This window comes from Ovis canadensis, chromosome 25 (genome assembly GCF_042477335.2).
Source record: "Ovis canadensis isolate MfBH-ARS-UI-01 breed Bighorn chromosome 25, ARS-UI_OviCan_v2, whole genome shotgun sequence".
Classification (NCBI taxonomy): domain Eukaryota; kingdom Metazoa; phylum Chordata; class Mammalia; order Artiodactyla; family Bovidae; genus Ovis; species Ovis canadensis.
In genome coordinates, this window is record NC_091269.1 from 56,662,162 (window position 1) to 56,687,938 (window position 25,777).

General features: G+C 39.8%; 1 protein-coding gene across 10 annotated transcripts in view; it reads left to right on the forward strand.

The window, feature by feature from the left end:
* Positions 1–25,777, forward strand: part of CCSER2 (coiled-coil serine rich protein 2) — a 162,716-nt gene that overhangs the window by 58,889 nt on the left and 78,050 nt on the right. For 8 of the 10 annotated variants that reach the window (XR_011253067.1, XR_011253068.1, XM_069572260.1 and 5 more), the window contains 2 exons: positions 4,775–4,865; positions 16,141–16,303. Coding sequence is in view for 8 of the 10 variants with exons in the window: in XM_069572260.1 (XP_069428361.1) it covers positions 4,775–4,865; positions 16,141–16,303 (254 nt within the window). In the remaining 2 variants the exon portion in view is untranslated. Of the gene's footprint in view, positions 1–4,774; positions 4,866–15,109; positions 15,428–16,140; positions 16,304–25,777 lie in introns of those variants that run through there. The other 2 variants (XM_069572266.1, XM_069572267.1) reach the window with 1 other exon arrangement.

Sequence of the window (25,777 nt, forward strand, 5' to 3'; positions counted from 1 at the left end):
GCCTGCCATCACAAACATGGGACAGAAACTCTTTCCCATGTTAAGCAGTCTCCATGCTTATATGGCTTCCTCTCTTCCTGTAGTAATGCATTTCCTGGGATGTGCAGATGAGATTCCCAAACCAGTGAAGAAAAATTACAATAGATTTTTTTCCCCTTATCTCTTTGCTTGAATCCTTTCTGAAAGGTCTAACAATATCTCTGATACAGCTCTTCTCAAAATCTGATATTGGAGAAGCAGAGACCTTCTATAAAAATGAATATGGGAAAGCCTGTCTAAGACAGATCTTAGAATCCTGTCTTCTCAGTCAGCATTGTCTCTCTTGTCAGACTCATTATTTGATAGCTTTCAGTTGTCATTTATGTGAGTGACTCCCACACCTCAAATTTTTTTGCTCAACTCCACTCCCCTGTATATTTAGCTGTCTGGTGGACATCTCTTTTTGAAGATATAGCAGGATGTCAAAATTGTCAGGTTCTGATAGTGTGTATTAATTTTTTATCTCTTATCAGATCTGGTTATCCTTTTCTAATACTTTATTTCAGTGAATGGAAATCACCCATCTGTTTGTGAATCTAGGAACCAAGGAGTCATTCATGGCTCTTTTTTTTACTTATTAGTGAACTTTGGTCCTTTAGATCCTGACTCTTCTGTATGTCTTGTAATTGTTTATTCTTTCATTGTCATTGACATTGATTATCATCAGGCTGTGTCATATGTTACATGGATTCTGCAATAACTGCTAAACTGTTTTCCCCCCATTTAAATCCATTGTCTATACTGCAAACAGAATAGTGTTTCTTTAATGCAGATCTCAATTTGTCACTTCTTAAAATAAAGCTCAGCAGTCATACCCTGTCATTGAAATACAGTTCAAATTCCTTAAGATGGCTTAAATAGTGGTTTATGATGTAGATGTACTTTTGGCTCTTCCCCTTACACTTTGTGTTTGAATGTTGTCTTAATTCCAGTTACTATAACAGAATACCATAAACTGAGTGGCTCAATCGACGGTTATTTTGTTCAGTTTTGGAACCTGGAAATTCTAGATGAAGGTATTGGCAGATTCAGTTCCTAGTGAAGGTCTCTTCACCTTTTAACAGCATCCTCACATGGTGGGGAGAGAGAGTGTGTGCTCCTGTCTCTTTCACTTCCTATAAGTGCTACACTCAATATGTCAGCAAATCTGCAAAACTCAGCAGTGGCCATAGGGCTGGAAAAGGTCAGTTTTCATTCCAGTCCCAAAGAAAGGCAATGCCAAAGAATGTTCACACTACCACGCAATTGCACTCATCTCACATGCTAGCAAAGTAATGCTCAAAATTCTCCAAGCCAGCCTTCAACAGTACGTGAAGTGTGAACTTTCTATATGTTCAGGCTGGATTTAGAAAAGGCAAAATTGTCACCATCCGTTGGATCATTGAAAAAGCAAGAGAGTTCCAGAAAATATCTACTTTTACCTTATTGACTACACCAAAGCCTTTGACTGTGTGGATCACAACAAACTGGAAAATTCTTTCAGAGATGGAAATACCAGATGACCTGACCTGCCTCCTGAGAAATCTGTATGCAGGTCAAGAAGCAACAGTTCGAACTGGACATGGAACAACAGACTGGTTCCAAATTGGGAAAGCAGTATGTCAAGACTGCATATTGTCACCTTGCTTCTTTAACTTATATGCAGAGTATTTCATGCAAAATGCGGGGCTGGATGAAGCCTAAGCTGAAATCAAAATTCGTGGGAGAAATATCAATAACCTCAGATATACAGATGACACCACCCTTATGGCAGAAAGTGAAGAAGAGCAAAAGAGCCTCTTGATGAAAGTGAAAGAGGAGAGTGAAAAGGTTGGCTTAACAGTCAATATGCAGAAAACTAAGGTCGTGACATCTGGTCCCATCACTTCATAGCAAATAGATGGGGAAACAATGGAAACAGTGGCTGACTTTATTTTTTTGGGCCCCCAAATCACTGCAGATGGTGACTGCAGCCATGAAATTAAAAGATGCTTCCTCCTTAGAAGAAAAGCTATGACCAACCTAGATAGCATATTAAAAAGCATATTGTGTTGCCAACAAAGGTCCATCTAGTCAAGGCTAAGGTTTTTCCAGCAGTCATGTGTGGATGTGAGAGTTGGACTATAAAGAAAGCTGAGTGCCAAAGTATTGATGCTTTTGATCTGTGGTGTGGTGTTGGAGAAGACTCTTGAGAGTCCCTTGGACTGCAAAGAAATCCAACCAGTCAATCCTGAAGGAAATCCGTCCTGAATATTCATTGGAAGGACTGATGCTGAAGCTGAAACTCCAATACTTTGACCGCCTGATGTGAAGAATCACCTTCTGAAAAGACCCTGATGCTGGGAAAGATTGAAGGCAGGAGGAGAAGGGGACGACAGAGGATGAGATGGTTGGAGGGTATCACTGATGCCGTGGACATTAGTTTGAGAAAGCTCCGGGAGTTGGTGATGGACAGGGAATCCTGGAGTGCTGCACTCCATGGGGTTGCAAAGCTTTGGACACGACTGAGCGATTGAACTGAAGGACACTAAGCCGTTAGCGGGTCCCAACCATCCTGACTTTGTCTAAACCTATTAATAATTATCTCCCAAAGGCCCTATTTCCAAATATCCTCATATTGGGGTTTAGAACTTCAGCATATGAATTTTGGGGATTGTTCACATAAACATCCAGTCTGTTACTAGTTTTAATGGTCTACTTGAAGTTATTAGAATAAAACAGGTCAGCAGACCACCCTGTATGCCAGATTTGACCAATCACCTGATTTGTCACAGCCTGAAAACTAATAATGTTTTTTACACCTTCAAAGGTTACAGTTTAAATGGTTGTATAAATACCTACGTAATATACTTGATTCTGTCTGTAAGCTTGTAAAATCTGTAGTACTTACTTTTCATCTTTTAAAAACTTTTTTTGCCAACATTTAGAGTGATGATGTGTTCTGCTTCCTTGCCCTTACTGTACTGTTACTGCAGAAGGCAGTCTCCTCTTCCATGTTCTAGAGGCCAGATTTGTTGCTCCTTAGGTTGTCTCGACTTGAATCTGTTTTACGTTGACTCTGATTTGCTGAAACTTATATCTATCTGATGAACCCTTGTGACACTTGGACATTACCATACTATGAAGAACTGTCTGTTTGAGGGAAGACAGGTAACCTTGGAGGGTTGTGTGACTTTGTTGAATCAACATTAACAAAGAGCCCCAAGGTGTTGGCTGGTGAACCCCAATTCAAGAAAAGATCACATGGGAACTTGAAGTAGAGAAGTTTATTGCTCACAGGTCCTGGAGGAAGGACATGGCATGCATTGAGGAGCCGTGCAAGGGCAGACAGAGTGGCAGGAGCCTGGGGCACGCGCTTTTATCATCAGGGTTCGTGGCTGGAGTGCTTTGAAGGTTCCAGGGCTGTGGCTGGCTAGGTCAGTTCAAACCAGAAAGCGCAGGGTTTTCATAATCTCTGTGGTGGTCTCATCTAAGGTTGCGTAAGGGGCAGTACCTGGAAGACAGGGGAGACCGTTGCTCAGAAGGGCTGCTGGAGAAGCCCTGTTAGGAACTTACAGTTTCTTGTGACTCTGGCTATTATCTGGGGATGAGCTTGGGGAAGGGGCCACTTTCAGTCCAAGACCGCTGCAGGCTGCTTGGCCACACAAAAATGGATGCCACGGCAGCAATATCATGGAGTAGTTTAGCTAAACTCAACTAAGATAGGGATTATCTTTTACCCAGGGTTGTGCCTTGTGTATATTGGTTTTTATATGTGTTGAATTTTTGAAGGTGTGTCTTGTGGTTGCCTCATGGAGGCGGGATCAACTCCCCTCCACCCAAGTTTGTTTTGGTGTGAGGAAAGATGGTGCTATACATGTAGCAAGAGAATGTGGAAAGACTTACTCACACAATGAAACTTTCTGGGAACACTAGGGCAGGTACCCAAACTAGTCCAGATTGGCTTGAGTGAAGAGGGAAGAGGCGGGTGGTTGTGGTGGATGGGCTGAAATGAGGATTCCCACGTGGAGGCTAGATATGCGTGCTTTGAACTTCCCTGCTCTTACTGTAAGAGGTTGACTTTTTTCAGTGTGAAGTTTTGCTTATTATAAAAGCAGTATGTCCTTATTATGGAATTTAAAAAAAGTATAAAAAGTCACAATCAAAAAGAATACAAAGAGCATAAGCACATGTTGTCCCATGTAGTAGAAATTAATACCAATTCTTTGGTATATCACCATTTGGACATTCAAATGTGTTTTTCAGCATTAAAGATGAAGTCATATTGTACAGATGTAATTGCTTCCCTCCACCATTTTACAGAACGTCTTTCCATGTGTGTAGATAAGTTTCTGAAACATCATATATAATGATTTATTATTGATGAGCGTTAATGTGATTTTCTGTGCATTAGTTTCCTCATCTATAATACGGAGATTGTATTAGTCACAAAATCAAAGTGAAGACTAAAATTAATTAATACCTGTAAAGTGCTTAGAACAATATCCTACAGGTAATAAACACTGTGTAAATTTTTAAAATGCAAATAAAAACCAACTGGTGGGAAGAAGACTAGGGAAGGGATGTTAAAATAGCTTAACCAAGCAAACCAGTTGAATTTATTTATTTATGTTTTTTCATTTAAAGATTGTATCTTTAAAATCTTTTCTTAACCACACAAATATTGAGTGAAATCAAATTCTCATGTATCAATGTTCAGAAATAATGATTAGACTGAGCTAGGTTATAGCATTATTTTTTTTGCTTTTATTTTCAGGATATTCTGAATAATCTTGAATCATGTGACCTAGAGGATGACGACCTTATGCTTGATGTGGATCTGCCTGAGGACACGCCTCTTGAAAATGGTGAGTATGGATAATATTGAACCTCCAGAGCTATCGTGATAATACACAGTTTGGTATTTATTGTCTACAGACTTCCTAATCTTCATGGAAGTAGCCTTTTCAGACTGAGAATCAGTCTTAAGTGACACTAAATAGGTTCATTTGCACATTTGTTTAAATGTTTAAGACATGACTTTGTAGGTCTTAGGTATATCCTCTATGTGATCCAATAAAATTGTGTACCTGTATCATAAAGTAACTGGTAGATGGTATTTGTCCTTTTATTCCCTTTGTGCCAACTCACTTTTTCTTCCCTTTGTCTCATTTGTATTTTAAGGAGAAATACATTTAGAGAAAAAGAGATATCTTTTGTCTTATGAAACAGTAGTAAAGACCATTTAGTTAATAAATATTTTTAAAAAATCAAGATGGTGACCTGAATGAATCATTCTATTCTTTTTACTCCCAAATTCAGTCTGTCTTTGTCTCTGGATCCCAGTAACTTCTGAAGTGGGGCTTTAGATAATCCGTGTAAAAGACGGGCCTGGATGCTCTTGCCTCCACTGATGTAGCATTGGTAGGATTTTCTGTCTTGAAGACTGGTTAAGAACCAGAGAGTAGCCTAGGCAGCCCCTGGGGCAAAGATTGAAATGGGTCCTCCTGGTAAGAAGAGTCTCAGAGAGCCGTGGCTTCCTTGTCAGGCAGCACTTGCCAGGTTTCTTTGACTTTCTCGGGGCAGGGGTGACCTAAAAAGGGTAGTAAAGGCCTTTTTATACCCAAGGCTAGAAGAATACAAGGGTATTTTTCAGAGAGGCTGGTTGGTTGTTCTAGTGCTTCACTGAGGTTCTAGGACCTGCTTGCTCCTGGCTTTTGTCAGGTTAGTCAGGCTTATTTTTTTCTCCCTTACTTCCAGGATGCTGCATAATAATCACTCTCAGAATCTCAGTGGCTTTCAAAATAAACACTAGTTGTTTGTTTTCTTGAATCTGTGGATTAGCTGGGACAATTCAGGCTGTGGGACTGAGTTTAGGTCTACTCATTGCTTCTTCATTTTGAAATCAGGACTCTTTGGAGCAGGACATGCTCGTGGTAAATAGCAAGCAGAAGGGCAACAGGGAGAGCAGAAAATATGCGTATAATATCTCGTAAAACTAATCACTTAGGACCAGTACACTGTTACTTCTACCCACTCTCTGTTGGCTAAACAGGTTACATGGCCAAGCCTAACACCTGTGGGACTGGGCAGTGTACTCTGCTCACCGCGTGAATCTCTGTGGCGGAGGACATTGGATATGTCAGTCTATTGAAGGACAGTGTGGAGCTGAGAACAGTATCTGTTCTTCCTCAGGGACAGACTGTTGCATCTTCTTACGGTTCTGCTGTCACTTGGGATACTCCAGCAGTCAGTGCTGAGTTCTAGTCAACTGAGGAAGAAAGGTCACAGCCAATACCCAGGAAGAGGAACAGGGGAAACAGCAGAATGGGATTAGAGTGGCCCAAAGAGATAATAACAAGGGCATTTAGATTCCACTGCAGCGCAGTGCTTTCTAGAGCTTATAAAAGATTCCCCAATAGAACGATAGATGACAGCATAGCCACTTTTGAAATCTAAGTTAGTGTCCTGGAAGATCAAGTAGAAAAAATATTATAGAATACAGAGGAAAAGCATAAACCATTAACAATTATAGGAGAAAAGATAATGAGACTTTGTGATCTAGAAGATTTAATGTGAAGATTTTAGGGCTGGTATTGAGGATGGCTCAGCTGGTAAAGAATCCTCTTGCAATGTGGGTGACCCCAGTTTGATTCCTGGGTTGGAAGATCCCCTGGAGAAGGGATAAGTTAACCACTCCAGTATTCTTCAGCTTTCCAGGTGGTTTAGATGGTAAAGAATATGCCTGTACTATGGGAGACCTAAGTTTGATCCCTGGGTTGTGAAGATCTCCTGGAGGAGGGCATGGCAACCCACTCCAGTATTCTTGTCTGGAGAATCCCCATGGACAGAGGAGCTTGGTGGGCTTCAGTCCATGGGGTCGCAAAGATTCCGACATGACTCAGCAACTAGGCACACGCACGCACGCACGCACGCACGCACGCACGCACGCACGCACGCATGCACTCACACACACACACACACACACACACAGTGAGCAATGAAGGATTTACCTCCATGAAATAAATTACATCCTTGATAATGGATTTTACTTTGACAGAGCTATGACAACTTCTCTCTGGAAGCCTGAGCTAAATCAGGAAGCAGAGAGATGGTGTTGGTCTTAGAGCCTGCTTCATCTTTCAGTTTAGTTCAGTTCAGTTCAGTTGCTCAGTCATGTCCAACTCTTTGCGACCCCAGGGTCTGCAGCACGCCAGGCCTCCCTGTCCATCACCGACTCCCGGAGACTACTTAGGCTCATGTCCATTGAGTTGGTGATGCCATCCAACCACCTCATCCTCTGTCGTCCCTTTTCCTCCCACCTTCAATCTTTCCCAGCATCAGGGTCTTTTCAAATGAGTCAGTTCTTCGCATCAGGTGGCCAAAGTATGGGAGCTTCAGGTTCAACATCAGTCCTTCCAATGAGTACTCAGGACTGATCTCCTTTAGGATGGACTGGTTGGATCTCCTTGCAGTCCAAGAGACTTTCATGAGTCTTCTCCAGCACCACAGATCAAAAGCATCAATTCTTTGGTGCTCAGCTTTCTCTATAGTCCAGCTCTCACATCCATACATGACTACTGGAAAGACCATAGCCTTGACTAGATGGGCCTTTGTTGGCAAAGTAACGTCTCTGCTTTTTAATATGCTGTCTAGGTAGGAGAAGGCAATGGCACCCCACTCCAGTACTCTTGCCTGGAAAATCCCATGGATGGAGGAGCCTGGTGGGCTGCAGTCCATGGGGTCGCTAAGAGTCGGACACGACTGAGCGACTTCACTTTCACTTTTCACTTTCCTGCATTGGAGAAGGAAATGGCAACCCACTCCAGTATTCTTGCCTGGAGAATCCCAGGGAAGGGGGAGCCTGGTGGGCTGCCGTCTATGGGGTCACACAGAGTCAGACACGACTGAAGCGACTTAGCAGCAGCAGCAGCAGCAGGTTGGTCATAACTTTCCTTCCAAGGAGCAAGTGTCTTTTAATTTCATGGTTGCACTCACCATCTGCAGTGATTTTGGAGCCCCCCCCCCCCGCCCCCGCAAATAAAGTCTGCCACTGTTTCCCCATCTATTTCCCATGAAGTGATGGGACCGGATGATCATAGTTTTCTGAATGTTGAGTTATAAGCCAGCCTTTTCACTCTCCTCTTTCACTTTCATCAAGAGGCTGTTTAGTTCCTCTTCACTTTCTGCTGTAAGGGTGGTGTCATCTGCACGTCTGAGGTTATTGATATTTCTCCCAGCAATCTTGATTCCAGCTTGTGCTTCTTCCAGCCCAGCGTTTCTCATGATGTACTCTGCATATAAGTTAAATAAGCAGGGTGACAATATACGGCCTTGACGTACTCCTTTTCCTATTTGGAACCAGTCTGTTGTTCCATGTCAAGTTTGAACTGTTGCTTCCTGACCTGCATACAGATTTCTCAAGAGGCAGTTCAGGTGGTCTGGTATTCCCATCTCTTGAAGAATTTTCCACAGTTTATTGTGATCCACACAGTCAAAGGCTTTGGCATAGTCAATAAAGCAGAAATAGATGTTTTTCTGGAACTCTCTTGCTTTTTCCATGATCCAGCAGATGTTGGCAATTTGATTTCTGGTTCCTCTGCCTTTTCTAAAACCAGCTTGAATATCTGGAAGTTCACGGTTTATGTATTGTTGAAGCCTGGCTTGGAGAATTTTGAGCGTTACTCTGCTAGCATGTGAGATGAGTGCAATTGTGCAGTAGTTTGAGAATTCTTTGGCCTAGCCTTTCTTGGGATTGAAAACTGACCTTTTCCAGTCCTGTGGCCACTGCTGAGTTTTCCAAATTTGCTGGCATATTGAGTGCAGCACTTTCACAGCATCATCTTTTAGGATTTGAAATAGCTCACCTGGAATTCCATCACCTCCACTAGCTTTGTTCATAGTGTTGTTTCCTAAGGTCCACTTGACTTCACATTCCAGGATGTCTGGCTCTAGGTGAGTGATCATACCATCGTGATTATCTGGGTCATGAAGATCTTTTTTGTACAGTTCTTCTGTGTATTCTTGCCACCTCTTCTTAATATCTTTTGCTTCTGTTAGGTCCATACCATTTCTGTCCTTTATTGAGACCATCTTTACATGAAATGTTCCCTTGGTATGTCTGATTTTCTTGAAGAGATCTCTAGTCTTTCCCATTCTATTGTTTTCCTCTATTTCTTTGCACTGATCACTGAGGAAGACTTTATCTCTCCTTGCTATTCTTTGGAACTCTACATTCAAATGGGTATATCTTTCCTTTTCTCCTTTCTTTTCACTTCTCTTCTATTCACAGCTATTTATAAGGCCTCCTCAGGTAGCCATTTTGCCTTTTTGCATTTCTTTTTCTTGGTGGTGTTCTTGATCCCTGTCTCCCATACAATGTCATGAACCTCCGTCCATAGTTCATCAGACACTCTGTCTATCAGATCTAGTCCCTTAAATCTATTTCTCACTTCTACTGTATAATCGTAAAGGATTTGATTTAGGTCATACCTGAATGATCTAATGGTTTTCCTTACTTTCTTCAATTTAAGTCTGAATTTGTCAATAAGGAGTTCATGATCTGAGCCACAGTCTTGTTGTTCCCGGTCTTGTTTTTGCTCACTGTATAGAACTTATCTACCTTTGGCTACAAAGAATATAATCAATCTGATTTCAGTGTTGACCATCTGGTGATGTCCATGTGTAGAGTCTTCTTTTGTGCTGTTTGCTATGACCAGTGTGTTCTCTTAGGAAAACTGTTAGCCTTTGCCCTGCTTCATTTTGTACTCCAAGGCCAAATTTGCCTGTTACTCCAGCTGTTTCTTGACTTCCTACTTTTGCATTCCATTGCCTCATCTTTAGAGCACAGCAAGAAGGTATCCCTATAAAGTAGAATCAGAAGGAAGTTAAAAGTTTTTGAGGTTTTGTTTGTGAAGTTGCTCAGTTGTGTCCGACTATTTGTGATCCCATGCACGGTAGGCTCCTCCGTCCATGGGATTTTCCAGCCAAGAGTACTGGAGTGGGTTGCCATTTCCTTCTCCAAGGGATCTTCCCAACTCAGGGATCGAACCCAGGTCTCCCACATTGCAGGCAAGCTCTTTGACCGCCTGAGCCACCAGGGAAGTCTTTCATAGGTTTTGTTTGGGGACCTATGAAAAATTGGAGGGAAATCCTGAGGTATAACATCTCTCATATTACAGATTTTCCGAGGAGAAGGCAAACAAGTATTGACTGTTCTGAGCTAATTGAACACTAAAGGAAACAGAACCTGGATGTCAATAGGTAGCCTTAAGAGGCATCAGAGATAAAACAGCGTTTAGATTTGGTGTTACTGGAAAGGACGGGACGACTTTTCTCTTTATAGCTCTGAAGTCCTGAATGACTGTACCCACTGCCTCTCAGGTTTTCTGTTGGGAGGATAGGAATGTTATAAGGATTAGTACAAAATTTAAGGAGTCTTCTAATATATTTTGACTGTGGGTTTTAGTTCCCTTGAGCTTCTGGTTTTTGAAGCTTTTGTGCAAATATGAGTACAGTTTGGGATGGATCACTCTGGATTTGATGGGTTCAGCCCTGCTAATTCTGCCAATATCAGTGGTATTTTTGTTAATAAGAAGACTGGCACCTTGTTGAGATCTTCAGTTTGGGTTTGATTTGGACAAGTGTTTGCTGTGACTTCATTATGAAAAGGGGAGTCTTCTGGGATTTCAAGGAAGAGGCCATGAGGAAATGTTTCTCTGGCAGTTGCATTTCTATACATATTAGGGTAGCATATGTGGTAGCACAGACGAGAAAGGAAGATTTGTGGTCAGATCTTCCTTGGACAGTTTTGGGCTAGGATTTGGGAATTGTCCGAGTTATTGGAGATCGCTACACTGGGTGGTTTAGTAACGCTGAAGGGGAGGTTATATAACAGTCACAGGGTTAAAGGTTGGTATTAGAGTATACCAAAATACTATATAAATATAGCAGTAATATATTTGCAAGGTTGTCCTTTACGATTTAGAAAAATTTATCTTTGAATTTAAGGGTAAAGCCAGAAATTGGGGGCTTGATTTCCCCCTCAGAATACTCTGGCTAGTCACTCACTTACTTTTTCTCTTTTATTTCCTAGGCAATGCAAGACACTTCATTTTTTTCTTTCTAGTGCCCTGCTATTTATATTTATATTAATAGCATCTATACGTATATTAAGAGACTTCTTTCTCCAGTGTTTAATTTATTGGACTGGAGGCATCTAGTTGTTATATGTGAAAGACATAATTTATTCTGAGCCTTATTCTGCTTTTTTCTAAGGCTCTTTCTAAGCATCGGAAGTCTGGCAAGGAGGCTGTTTACCCGATAGCTGCCTTAAAATCTTTTACAGAAAGTGAGGAGGGAGACAAGATCATATCACTTTCAGAATCTACTCCTGAATGCTCTCTAAGGGTGGTCAGTCTAAATCTGTAGTGGATTTTGAAATCTGTAGTGGATTTTATTCTTTCTTTGCTTATAGAGCTGAATTAGAGCCCTTTCTGTGTTCACAGAAAATTCTTTGTTGGCAGCTTCTGAAAGTCCTATTCTAACTTCTTCTGATTTCAACTGCAGTTGTTGTAGTTTATGATACACGGCCCCCAAATATGGCACCTTGGCATACTGGATATTTTAAGCTGAAGGTGTTTGAGAAAGTGGCAGAAACAGGAACGTGATTCTGTTTTTCTCCTCCTATTGTCCATCTTCCCTGAAACAGGTCATAAAATCCTCATGTGAGAGGTACCCTCCCCATACCTATAGGAAAAGACCATCCTTATCTCTGAAGACAGTTAGATTAAGATCCTAACAAACAAACCTTTGCTAAGCTTCCCCAGTCTACCATGCTTATTCATACTTCCTGCCATATTCCTTCTCTACTCTTCTTCGAGCCTAGCATAAAAATACACAGGTCTAACTGTTTCTTTGGGTCTTGTCTTCATTTCCTCAAGAAGGCTTACATGTCACATATTAGATAAGTCTGTATGCTTTTTTTCCCGTTGATATATCTTGTCTGTTTTATTTTCAGACCCAAAGAGAGTTGAGAAAAACTTCCCTCCTCTACACAATCATGGGTTCGTAAGTCCACTTTAGGATTTTCACACTGTGCCTTTTCCATTCTATTTTTTTTTTCTGCTCCTAAAGTTCCCTCTTTTGTAGGAATTAATTCCTATAGACATAGGGGCCGTGGATTATCAATTCCTAAAACTGTTTTAAATTCCTCTGCATATATCTCCTAAACTTGTTTAGACCTTAGAAAGTGTATAACAATGGCTCTCAGCTCAGAATGAGACCAGATCTAAAAATTCACCTTAAGGAGTTTTCCCCTCTTCTGCAGGAAGATAAACTTAAAGAGGTGTAGACCTTCTGAGGCTTCTTGCCAGCTTGAGGGGGTAGGGAAAAGGGGGGGCAGAGGGAGAGAGGGGGCAGAAGGAAATTGAGCACAGAATGAGGGAGGAAGGAGTAAATGGCAAAAGGACTTTAGGTTTTATCTGTGATTTGGGAGGATCTAGAGAGAGAGCGTTCTCTTCTACATTTTTCTTTTACCTTGGTCAAGGAATCTCTTACGGAAATAGTTTTGGAATCTGAATTTCTTGTAGCAGCCAGTGGGTACTTGAGGTTTGCTCCCTGTTTGCTCTGAAGGGTCCCTCGCGGGAGCAGTTGTGTGTATGTCTATCACGTTATTCTCTCGCTCAGGCTCTTCTAACGGTCACTCAGTGCCCACAGATCAGTGCCTAACATTTGGCACGTGCGTAGTGTCATCTTAAGGGTTATGCAATTTTCATAGTGTATGTTTTCTTAGGTGTACTCTTTACGCGTTCTGTTTTAAACTTTTCTCTTGAAAAAGATGTCTTTCATTACTTCCTGAATCCTATCCCACTAAGTTATGGTGCCTGTTAAATTATACATATTTCATGTTGTTTCCTAAGGCCACATTTTTGTTAAACATTTTACTGGGGTAATAATCATAGGAGGTCAGTAGTACTGTTTTTGATAACTTTTTAATTATTTTCTTTTGGAAATTTTTTCAGTACTAATGGTGTTTAGTTATAACAAATACATGATTTTTTTTTTAATGAGCTTTTCTTCTTTCAAGCCAAATTTCATCTAAAAGCTTTCCTGTTCAGATTGTAAAACCTCCTGCACAATACATTTTTTCCAGACTTTGTGATGTATATAATTTCTTCCTGCTATCTTCATAGCTAGTTGTTAGTCATAAATAGAAATACTATGTGTTATCTGTCATTATTTTCTTAGAAGTTTAAGTTATCAGAGAAAGAATCTAGGTTTCTTTTGGCATCTCATTTTATCCCTTATCAAATTAGAAGAGATGGTATGATGAATGTCAGATGTAGACATCTCCACATCCTGTACCTTTCAGTTAGCTGTATTAGATTCTCTTTGCCTCTTCAGAGGGTACACGTCCTTGTATTATTTGTCTCTTACTCACAGTAAAAGAACTACTAAAATCTGCTGCCTTTTACTTTTGTAGCTAGAAAGCCCCTTCAGAAGGCCTTTATTTATTCTCTGTCCCTAAACTCACAGGGTAAAATCTGGTGTGTAGATAGTTTTGATCAGCATATTGGTTAAACATTTTTTGAACTGGAATACCTTTAGGGCTGCCCCATCCTTCTCTATGATATTACACATTCAGAAGGATTTACTTCCTTTCTTAGTCTTGTTTGTCCTGTTCCTTCATTGACTCTGGAAACTTGGTTTAAATTAACGCCATCTTGTAATTTTATTGGCTCTGCATTTTATTTCTATGTTATTTCTTTCCCTCTATCACAGAACCCTTAGCTTTTTGTAAGAAGCCTCAACTAATGTTATTAAGTATTTTTGTCTCTGTAACATTTTAAAGTATATCAAAACATGATTGATGGATGCTGTAGGTAAGTAGTATAAGCAGGACTCTTTCTTCATTCAGAGTCTCAGAGCAGTCATTTTTCTGAGAGTTTAAGCTTCCTCTATCCCAGGTTTAACAATAGTCCTCTGTGGTCCTGGAAAATATTTGTTTCCAGTTCTTATTTGCCATTATGCTGATGGTTGAATTCACGTTTCAGTAAAAGTGCTCTATCTGGAGCCTGTGTGTAGTACTAGCAATCCTTGGCAAATACAGCATATCAATTTAATAAGAGCAGCACACTGATTTCTATATTATAATTTCCCACAGTATTTAATCCCATCTCCTGGCCTCATTATTTTGCTTTTTAATATGTTATGGTGCCATATTTCAGATTCTTATTACAAAATTTCTTCTTTGGAAAGTCTACTTTTACCTAAGTGAATAGGAACTTTCCTAGTGGTCCAGTGGTTAAGACTCCACACTTCTACTGCAGGGGGTGCAGGTTTGATCCCTAGTTGGGGAGGTAAGATGCTGCATGGAGCAGCCAAAAAAACCTGAAGGCGTTACCTGCATGAATTAAGAATGTAAAGTAGATATAGATTATCCCTCAGCTACATAGAGTTGCTTAAACTAAAGTTACATGTCAATGCCATGAGAAATACTTAAAAAACTTAACTCTGTCTATGAGTATAATGCAAATGTGAACTGAAAACATTTTTAAGCTTTTGTATGGGTTATTTTTCAGTTTATTTTTGTTTTGCAGTCAGATTTTCTACTCCTGATTTTTTTTTTTAGCATAATGGTCACCATACCTTTATTTACCTAACAGTCAGGTTTTCATTATTGAACTTTAAAAAATATATATGTATCTTAATTTATCCCAATAAGATGATAAGAAATCATTTCAAATGTAAGACTTCTTTAAAAATTTTTTAAAACTATAAAACTAAATTTTTTTTCCCAAAATTGGTTCTGCTAATGGAAATTTTCTAATAAACAAAATTTCAGTATCTTTTGAAACTTTATTTAAATTGTTACTCATCTACAAGTAATATGTTCACAGTGAGTTCAGTGTATATAAGAATTGAACATATGCACTTTAACTGCATCAGCCTTTCTGTTTTGGAGTGAGGAAGTTTATTTTCATTTGGTATACTATGCTTCCGTATATCAAATTCAGGTTTGAATTATGTGAAAACAAGTTATTTAAATAATGAGGCCCCCCCCCCATTGGGAAGGATTACATTGATTTCTGAAGCTTTTTTATCACAAGGAATTCTGAACATGCAGGATTTGAACTTTCTCGTGTAATAATTGTTCTGCTAGAAAACCCTTTCCTGTTCCTGGCTTGGGTTAGTGCTTAGCTGTATTTTTAGTAACAGTCCTAACTCAGAGGCTATGTAAGCACTGAGTGAAGATGGAGTCACAGGGTAAACTGGGCTTGCTTCCCACAGGGAGGGCTGGGAGTTGAGCAGGAAGGAAGGCCTGTTTGTCAGTGCAACTATGTCTGAGTAGGCAGCAGGCGGCACAATGTCTCCCTTGTACAAAGTAACTCTCTTAGTGAGTGCTCAGATATGTGAGGAAAGTGTTTGGGTAAGTGAAGGAGAAGCTTGGGGTATTTCAAAGAGATTCTTTTCATGTTTTTGTGGCATTTGGATTTCAGGGAGTGTACTATTTGTTGCAGCAAAGTACTGGCTTTGTTTTCCGTGGCATTTTAGAATTTTTGAACAAGCTCTACTATCGGCAGTTTGGAACGTTTTACTTTCTAAAACTGTGAGCTTAATTTAAAAAACACGATTTGTTTGTGATGAAAAGTTAATTTGTACTTCTTGAAATCAGTAAAAAATTAACTGTGGCATTCATTTTTAGGAATGAGTTCTTTCCCAGACTTAAAATCTTCTACTTTTTATTGTCATTTTCATTCTGAAGTCTGAGCCAACTACTGATCATGATGAAAACCTCTTAAAGCTGATTACTGGTGTTTAAAATGTATAATGTTGATTTCAAGGATAATTTGCTTGTTTTAAAACAGTGGGGCTGTTGTTACTTCAGTGACTGTGATGAAAAAGTTTTTAAAATTTACTTCAGTTTGAATAATATAAAGTTCAGTTTTCAACAAAAGAACTAGTCATTTTTCTTATGGAAATCCTGATTTTTTTTTTTTTGTGGTCAGCTAACGTAAATGGCTGTTATTTTAGAATACCGCTTTTGTATTTTCAGCGGCCTTTAATTATCAAGCTATAAGTAGTTAACTTTTATAGAGTGTATGTACATGTTTCTAGTGTTTTGCTTTTGGATTTGTCTAGTGGAGTGTGACAATATGAACCGCTTTGACCGATCAGACAGAAATGTTCGACAGTCTCAAGAAGGATTTTGGAAAAGGCCACCCCAGAGGTGGAGTGGACAGGAACATTACCACCTTAGCCATCCTGACCACTATCATCACCATGGAAAAAGTGACTTGAGCAGGTGAGTCTAATTTAAAATATGTTTTCTCTCTTAACTAGTTTTAAATCGTAGTTCCCCCCTAACCTCTCAAAACTGTTTTTTGCCTTTATATTTAGAGGCACCGAAAAACATTTCAAGTTATGTGTGGTATTAATTGGAATAATATGTCTAATTCTTCTGTTTTGGCCTAAATCTTTTTTTTCTATGTCTGCTGTTTGAACTTTAAAGTTCGATATTATTGTCTAGTTCTCATTTGGAAATGATCAGGTGTTTACTTTGTTAAAGTTTATTATGTTTCAGATATTAATGTGTGAGACTAGTGCCGAGTGATTTGTCTTCTTTTGTTCATATAATAAATTGAAATTTAAAAATTCCTCAAGTATGATGCTAGAATTCCTTTTCTTTTGAAGTGTAATGTAGTCTTTAATTTGGTCAGACCTTATGTATAATGTGGCAATGTAGTCATTCAAAGCTGGGATCACACTCTGGCCTGGAACAGTGTAGCTTTGTTAGCTTAGATAATTTTTTAACCTCTTTCTACTTCAGTTTACCATCTGTAAAGCATACTTAATAATACCTTTCTCTCAGGCTCAAGGATCAGGGATAAATGTGCCTGGAGCAGTGTTTGACTTACTGTAGGCACTCAATGGCGGTTATTAATTTTTTTTCTTTTTATTCTCTCATCTCATTCCCCTAGGGATTTAAAGTCCTTTTGGAGCACATTATTAGTACAAATAGTAAAATTGGGATAAAGAGATAGTGGAAAGGGGGAAATATGAGGTGCTGTAGAGTTCTTGAAGAAAGAAAGAAATTTGTCTCTAAGATTTCTTGTAGCAAAAGAAAAGAACAAAAAGCAAAGAACAAAACTTGATCCATTACAAGATTTATAATGTACATGGATAAAGGAAATGTTTCTCAGTTGATTTGCTTTTATGAGATAGAAACCTATAAGGGATTGCTTTGCATGAGTTTTTATAAGGAGAACACCTTGTGATGTAGTGGAGAGGTCTCAGACAGAATCCCAACGTAGAATTAATGATGAATTCCTTAAATCTTTAATTCCTTAAGTTAATGATAAATTCCATAAATAAAAAATGCTTTTTTATTTGTGTTCTTCAGTTCATGCTACAAAGAACTCTGGTCTGAGAAAAAGTAGTTCTACAAGTGAATCATTGGAGTTCTACAATGAACTCCAAATAAAGTTCCTTCTGTTGGTAAAGTCTGATGCCAGGATGAAATTTATAGAGTGTCTGGAAGAATATATGTAGTACATATCGTCCCAGACATTATTTTGGCTGTTCTCTTCCTTATGTCTGGGCTTTTGATAAGTAATGGACATCAGAGAGTTGGTCCTATCCGACAAGAATCTGATGTAAAGATAGTCTTCATTGCTAATAATGACGATGATGCGTCCTTCATCTTTGATGGTTGGTTTGTAAGAAGGTAAATTTAAGGCTAACTTATGAAAATTTAGAAGCCTACCTAAAATGTGAACCTTGTGTATAAGATAAGATTTATTCAACCATTTAACAGGTATTTATTGAGAACATGTATGTTGAGTTCTCAACTCTTAAGCTGGAATGAATTTGGAGATGGTGTGAGAGGTGAAAGCTGTAGATTGGTAATGGCTTCTTGGAGCATTGTTTTGAGAAGGATAAAACAAATTACATAGTGTGTAAGCTTAGTTGGATTCATTGCCGTTATCAGCTTGGTAGAAGATTTTTGTGCCTTTTCCATCCCATAAAAAGATGAGTAGTAAATACTTCCTGCTGCCAGGGTGTTTAGAGTATGGGAGAGAGAGGTATGTAAATAGTTATAATGCGGTAGTACAGTGTAATGATGATAAGTGCCTTGAAGTGATGTATACAGGACTCGAGGAGCATGCAATTTTTTGCTTAGGATAGTGGTGTATCAAGAAAGTTACTGTTGAACTGATAACTTGACTGTAGCAATTGCAGAGGATTCCAGGTGGTGCTCAGAGAAGGCAATAACACCCCACTCCAGTATTCTTGCCTGGAAAATCCCATGGATGGAGGAGCCTCATAGGCTGCAGTCCATGGGGTTGCTAAGAGTTGGACACACTGAGCGACTTCACTTTCACTTTTCACTTTCCTGCATTGGAGAAGGAAATGGCAACCCACTCCAGTGCTCTTGTCTGGAGAATCCCAGGGACGGGGGAGCCTGGTGGGCTGCTGTCTATGGGGTCGCACTGAATTGGACACGACTGAAGTGACTTAGCAGCAGCAGCAGGTGCTGCTAGTGGTAAACCTGCCTACCAATGCAGGAGACATGAGACCATGGCTTTGATCCCTGGGTTGGGAAGATCCCCTGGAGGAGGGCATGGCAAACCCACTCCAGTATTCTTGCTTGGAGAATCCCTTGGACATAGGAGCCTGGCAGGCTGCAGTCCATAGGATTGCAAAGAGTCAGACACAACTGAAGCAATTTACATGCACACATGCAGTTTCTATATAAGGATGAGTATTCAGATGGAAAAAATAGTGTGTACAAAGCCATGTATGGAACACTGTGGCATTTTCAGAGAGCTACTCTTAGGTTCATAGCTGAATTGCTAGGTCATTTGGAGGAGTGAATAAATGCGATCTCTAACTATAGATAGAAAAAACTATCCATGCATTTTAAGATAAAGGGTGACAAGTTTCAGCTTTGTGAGACTGTTAATAAGAATGTCCAAAATGGAATGAATTACCTGGAGATAGCAATCTCTGTCCTTGGGAATGATCAAGCTGTGACTGATTATTTATCTGTCAGAAAAGTTAAACATTTTTCAAAAACTGTATTCCTGGAGGTCAGTAGGTGTAGAAAAGAGAACCTTTGATCAGATGACTATAGGAAGGCCAAGTTAAATGATTTTTTTAATAGTAGACTCCAGTGCCTTTAATATATACTGATAATTCTGTGATGTTGCAAAAACTGGTAAAGAAAAATATGTAGCCATTTCCCAAAACACATGACAACAGATCCCTTGTAAGCAGTGTACTCTGAGGTCCTAGTGATTTGTGGGTCATCTGCACTCGTGAGTCTGAATGAGGAGAGAGAAATGCATAATACTGTTGATGGTTGCTGATTTGACTCAGGGCAGAACTTCCCAACAAATGAATTGACACACACTGGTTTCTTGCAACTAGTTATAAGTTAAGCAGCTGATTGATCCCCTCAGGCTTTTGGGTAGCTGTGAGAGGTTTAGGACTCTTAGATTTCTTAGAGCCAGTTATGGGGTGGATGGTAGAAAAACCTCATCCAAATTAAGCCTTACTCCAGCAAACCTTAGAACTATAACTTTCTTTCTATACCTTGACTTTAAAAGATTTGGATGTGCTAACCCCAGGGCCTTTTAACATGTAACATGTGTAAAAGTTCCTCTTCCCATTCTTTGACTTCTTAAATGTTGCTGGTTCTCTTTCTTGTCTGTCCTTTAATTCTCATCGTTGTCATAATTAATTATAGGATTATGTCATATCTGTAACTCAGGAGACTGGTGGTTCAGAACCGCTCATGTACTTTCTCTGTATTTTTGTCGGTACTGCTCTCTCTTTTCACCTGACCTAACCTGTTATTCCGTTTTTTCTCTCCAGACCTCCCCTTTTCCCTACAGCTTCACTAGCCAAGTGAAATTCTCTTACATCTTAATAAACCCACATCCTTGACCTCTCCCCCTACATTTTCCTGATTGTAACTTTTTCCCAAGTGTACTGATTCCTCAGTAGCCTTCTTAGATGAAGGATTCTTATTTTCTAGTCACTCTAGAACTGTTCTGTTTAGGGGTCAGGCTTTGTCTCCATTCCTCATCTTCACTTCTGAATGAAGGGTTCCTAAACCTCTTTCCTTTGACACTTAGGGCATTTGTCTTTATCAGCTTCTCCTTAGTGGTCCCATTCCCTAGTTTACAAAAGTCTTGGCCCCAGGCTCACTTCCCTCTGCACTGTAAGTTTTGCTACAACTCTAAATGTAGCCTCCAGTGTTCCTGTACGTGATTCATTTGAACTTCTGGCTCCCTAGTTCCTCTTACATTAATATGTAAAATCTGTCATCTGAGAATACGGATAGTTTTACCTTTTTCTTTCCAGTCTGGATACTCCCTCCCCCGGCCCCACATGATTGCTGTGGCCGGAACCTCTAGTACAAGTTGAGTGATAAGAGCAGTCATCTGTGTCTTGTTTCTGATCGTAGGATCAAAGCGTTTAATCTTTTACTGTTAAATATGATGTTCACTGTGGGTTTTCATAGGTCCTTATCAGATTGAGGAAGTTCCCATCTGTTCATATTTTGTTGAGTGTTTTTTTAATCATGAAAGGGTATTCGATTTTGTCAAATGCTACTGCTGTGTCTATTGATATAATTATTTTTCCTTTCATGCTGTTAATGTGATGTATGCCTTTGATTGATTTTTCAGATGTTGTACTAACTTAACATTTCTCAAATAAATCCCACTTGGTCATGATATCCTTTTAGATGTTGCTAGATTCAGCTTGCTAAGTATTTTGTTGAGGATTTTCTATACCATTCATAACAAGTATTTGTAGTTTTCTTGAGATTTTTTTTGTGTGTGTGTGTTTGATATTATCACACAGATTGAATTGGGAAGTGTTTCTCTCATTTCTATTTTTGGAAGAGTTTGTGAAGCAGTTTTGTTAACTCTTGATGTACTATTTTGTAGCATTAGCTGTCGAGGTTATTTGGGCCTGGGACTTTTTTTGCAGTGAGTGTTCTGATTGCTGATTTACTCTCTTAGATGATCTGTGGGTGTCTGTTAGGCTTTCTTAGTTTGTAGTGTTGTTCACATCTTCTCTTTCTTTGGTGACCTTCTTAGTTGTTTTATCTGTTAATGAGGAGGAAACATTAAAGTCTCCACCTTAAGTATATCTTGTAGGGAAGGTTTGATGGCAACAAATTAGGTTGTTATCTGGGGATATTTTAGTTTGTCTTTAATTTAATTTTATTTTTTTTGTCTTTAATTTTAAAGGATAGTTTTGCTGCATATAGGATTCTTGGTTAACAGGAAAGCCTTTCTTTTATAACTCCTATGCTTTCTGTTGAAAAATCAGCTGTTAATCTTGCTGAGCATGTCTTCTAACACAATAAAAGAACAGTTTTTCTTGCTGTATTCAGGATTCTTACTTTTTATTTGGCTTTTGTTGGTTTGAATATGATGTGTCTCTCTTTTAGTTTATCATATTTGGGAACTAATGATTAGAAAGCAGTTTCCTTAAATGCCTTGCACCAATAAGTTTCCAGCCTTTTCCAAGGGGCTGTGTGTGTGTGTGTGTGTGTGTGTGTGTATTCAGGGATACCTTCAACAACATGATAAGCAGTTTGCAGTACTGCCTTAGCCTTCATTTCCTGTTTGCTCAGAGGCTCAACATCAGCCAAAGGTGAGGGATTAAGACTTTCTTAGGTATTTCCTTGACTTCCACACGTGTATGGCCTTCTCTGTGCCTAGGAATATGTTAGGGCTTTCCAAAGCTTCCTGTGGACATGTGATTCCTCAGGTTTTCCTTTAAAATTTTTCACTTTCTTCTTTGTCCCAACTGGTATTGCCATCTCAGGCAGCTGAGATTTTTAAACCATTGTCACTAATTTTCTTCTCTTTTCTCTTTTAAAACATATTAGAGTTAAGGCTGTTCCCATTGAGGGAGCTCTGAATCAGGTCAAATAAAACAACTGCTGAGAGTGGACCTTTTCTAGGGAGGTGCCATTTAAGTCAAATAGTAACACTTCTGGAAACGGTGCTGCTTGGAGAGTTCCAATCCCAGTTTACCTCCCATCTCACCCTTAAGAGATTGCTGAATGTCACAGCTACTGCACTTGTAAAGCTATTGTTTTTCAAGCTACCACAGAGCTAGGAAGATAAACAAGGAAATAGAATAAATTAAATGTCACAGAGTTTGGTCTCATGAAAGTCGGTTGGTTTTCTTCAGTAAGTGGTTTTTAGTTGTTGATTCCAGAGTTGATTTGGTTGTTTCTGCTGCTGCTACTGCTGCTAAGTCACTTCAGTTGTGTCTGACTCTGTGCGACCCCATGGACGGCAGCCCACCAGGCTCCCCCGTCCCTGGGATTCTCCAGGCAAGAACACTGGAGTGGGTTGCCATTTCCTTCTCCAATGCATGAAAGTGAAAGGTGAAAGTGAAGTTGCTCAGTCATGTCCGACTTAGCGACCCCATGGACTGCAGCCCACCAGGCTCCTCCATCCATGGGATTTTCCAGGCAAGAGTACTGGAGTGGGTGCCATTGCCTTCTCCGTTGGTTGTTTCTAGAGTTCTGAAAAGTTGATTTTGCCAAATTTGCCAGTGTTCTGGATAGCTCAAACGGTAAAGAATCTGCCCACAATGTGGGAGACCTGTGTTCGATCCCTGGGTTGGGAAGATCCCCTGGAGAAGGGCATGTCGACTCCCTCCAGTATTCTTGCCTGGAGAATTCCATGGACAGAGTGAATTCATTCCTGGAGGGCTACGGTCCGTGGACTCGCGAAGAGTTGTACACGACTGAGAGACTCATACACACACACTCTTAGAGCTTTTGTGTGGGAGTGGGTTTTTGGAGATCTTTGATTCTGCTGTTCTCTAAGTCCTTCCTTCTTTTCCTTTTGTCATCACTGTTCAAAAAAATTAATGGCCTTTATTTTTTAGAGCAATTGTAGATTTACAGAAATTTTAGGCAGAAGGTACAGAATTCGCATGTATTTCCTTAACTCTTATACACAGTTTCTCTATTATTAACATCTTATATTAATGGGGAATATTTGTTTCAATTAATGAGTTAATACTGACACATTATTATTAACTAAAATGTATAGTTTACATTAGGACTCACAACGCTTTGAACCAGTGGGTTGTGTGTACATTGTGTGGACTGACGCATGCATAGTAGTGTGTATCTACTGCTACTGTATCACACGGGATAGTTTCACTGTCCTTGAAACCCCACATCATGTATTCATCCTTTTCTTCACCTCTGAACCCCTGCCCCCTGGAAACGTTCTTGACAAACAGTGAAACAGTGATCTTTTTACTGTCTCCATAGCTTTACCTTTTAAACAGAATGCCATACAGTTGGAAACAGAATGTAGCCTTTTCAGATCAGCTTCTTTTAGCAATATGTATTGGAGGTTGCTCCATGTCTTTCTGTGGCTTTATCTCACTTAAGTACAGTCGTTTCTCTTTATCACTAAGAAAGAGTCCATTGTATGGATGAACTGAAGAACCCACCTACCAGTGAAGGTAGACAAGAGATGTGGGTTTAATCCCTGGGTCGTGAAAATCCCCTGGATCAGGGCAAGACAACCCACTCCAGTATTCTTGCCTGGGGAATCCCATGGATAGAGGAGCCTGGCAGGCTGCGGTCTATAGGGTTGCAAAGAGCTGGACACAACTGAAGTGACTTAGCACACTCGCTCGTGCACGTCTGGATGAACTGCAATTTGTTTATCCGTTTACCTACTGAAGGATGACTTGATTGCTTCTGAATTTGGTAATTATGAATAAAGCTGCTCTAAACATTTATGTGGGTAATTATTCAACTCATTTTGGTAAATATTAAGAAGCATGATTGTGGCATTATATTGTAAGAATATATTTGATTTGGGCTTCCCAGATGGTGCTTGTGGTAAAGAACCCGCCTGCCAATGCAGGAGATAGAAGAGACCAGGGTTCAATCCCTGGGTCCAGAAGATCCCCTGGAGGGGAGGGCATGGCAGTCCACTCCAGTATTCTGGCCTGGAGAGTCCCACGGACAGAGGAGCCTGGCAGGCTGCAGTCCATGCGGTCCCACAGAGTCGGACTCAAGTGCAGCGACTTAGCATGAACGCACACACGCATGCGTGTTTAGTGTGGTAAGAGATTGCCACGGCTGTGCATTCACTTCTCTTCCAGCAATGAGTAGGAGCTCCTGCTGCTGCATACCCTTGTCAGCATTTGGTGTTGTGGATTTTGATCGTTCTGATAGGTGTTCAGTGGCATTTCATTGTTGTTTTAATTTGCAGTTCTCTAATGGTATGATTTTGGGCATTTTTTCATAGACTTATTGGCTATATCTGTGTTTTGTCTTCGTGAGATGTCTGTTTAGAGCTTTTGCTCATTCTTAAAATTGGCTGTTTTCTTGTTGAACTTTCGGAGTTCTTTATATATTTTAGATGCCAATCCTTTGTCAGATACATTTATTACAAATATTTTCTCCAGTCTGTGTTTTGCATTTTCATTTTCATAATATTTTTCACAGGGCATATATTTTTAATTTTATGCAGGACAACTTGCCAGTCTTTTCTTTCATGGGTTGTACTTTTTGTGTCATATCCAAAAACATATTGCCAAAGTCACCTAAATTTTCATTGTTACTTTGTAGTTTTGCGTTTTATATTTAGATCTTTGACCAGTCAGTGTTCAGTTAATTTTTGTGAAAGGTGTGCAAGGTGGTTTTTTTTTTTTTTTGGTGTATAAATGTCTAATTATTTCACTACTATTTGTTGACAAGACTGTCTTCTTTCCTTTGAATTGCCATTGCTCCTTTGCTAGGGATCAGTCAGTTCAGTTCAGTTGCTCAGTCATGTCTGACTCTTTGTGACCCTATGGACTGCAGCACACCAGGCTTCCTTGTCCAACTTCTGGAGCCTGCTCAAACTCATGTCCATCATGTCAGTGATACCATCCAACCATCTCATCCTCTGTCGTCCCCTTCTTCTCCTGCCTTCAGCCTTTCCCAGCATCAGGGTCTTCTCCAGTGAGTCAGTTCTTTGCATCAGGTGGCCAAAATATTGGAGTTTCAGCTTCAGCATCAGTCCTTCCAATGATTATTCAGGACTGATTTCCTTTAGGATTAACTGGTTTGATCTCCTTGCAGCCCAAGGGACTCTCAAGCGTATTCTCCAACACCACAGTTCAAAAGTATTAATTCTTCAGTGCTCAGCTTTCTTTATAGTCCAACTCACATCCATACATGACTACTGGAAAAACCGTAACTTTGGCTAGATGAACCTTTGTCAGCAACATAATATCTCTGCTTTTTCAACGTAATGTCTCTGCTTTTTAATATACTGTTTAGGTTGGTCATAGCTTTTCTTCCAAGGAGGAAACATCTTTTGATTTTATGGCTGCAGTCACCATCTGCAGTGATTTTGGAGCCCCCCCCAGAATAAAGTCTCTCACTGTTTCCATTGTTTTCCCATCTATTTGCCATGAAGTGATGGGACCCGATGCCATGATTTTAGTTTTTTGAATGTTAAGCTTTAAGCCAACTTTTTCACTGTCCTCTTTTACTTTCATCAAGAGGCTCTTTAGTTCTTTGCTTTCTGCCACAAGGGTGGTGTCATCTACGTATCTGAGGTTATTGATATTTCTCCCGGCAGTTTGATTCTAGCTTGTGCTTCGTCCAGCCCAGCATTTCTCATGTTGTACTCTGCATTAAATTAAATAAGCAGGATGACAATATACAGCCTTGATGTACTCCTTTCCTGATTTGGAACCAGTCTGTTGTTCCATGTCC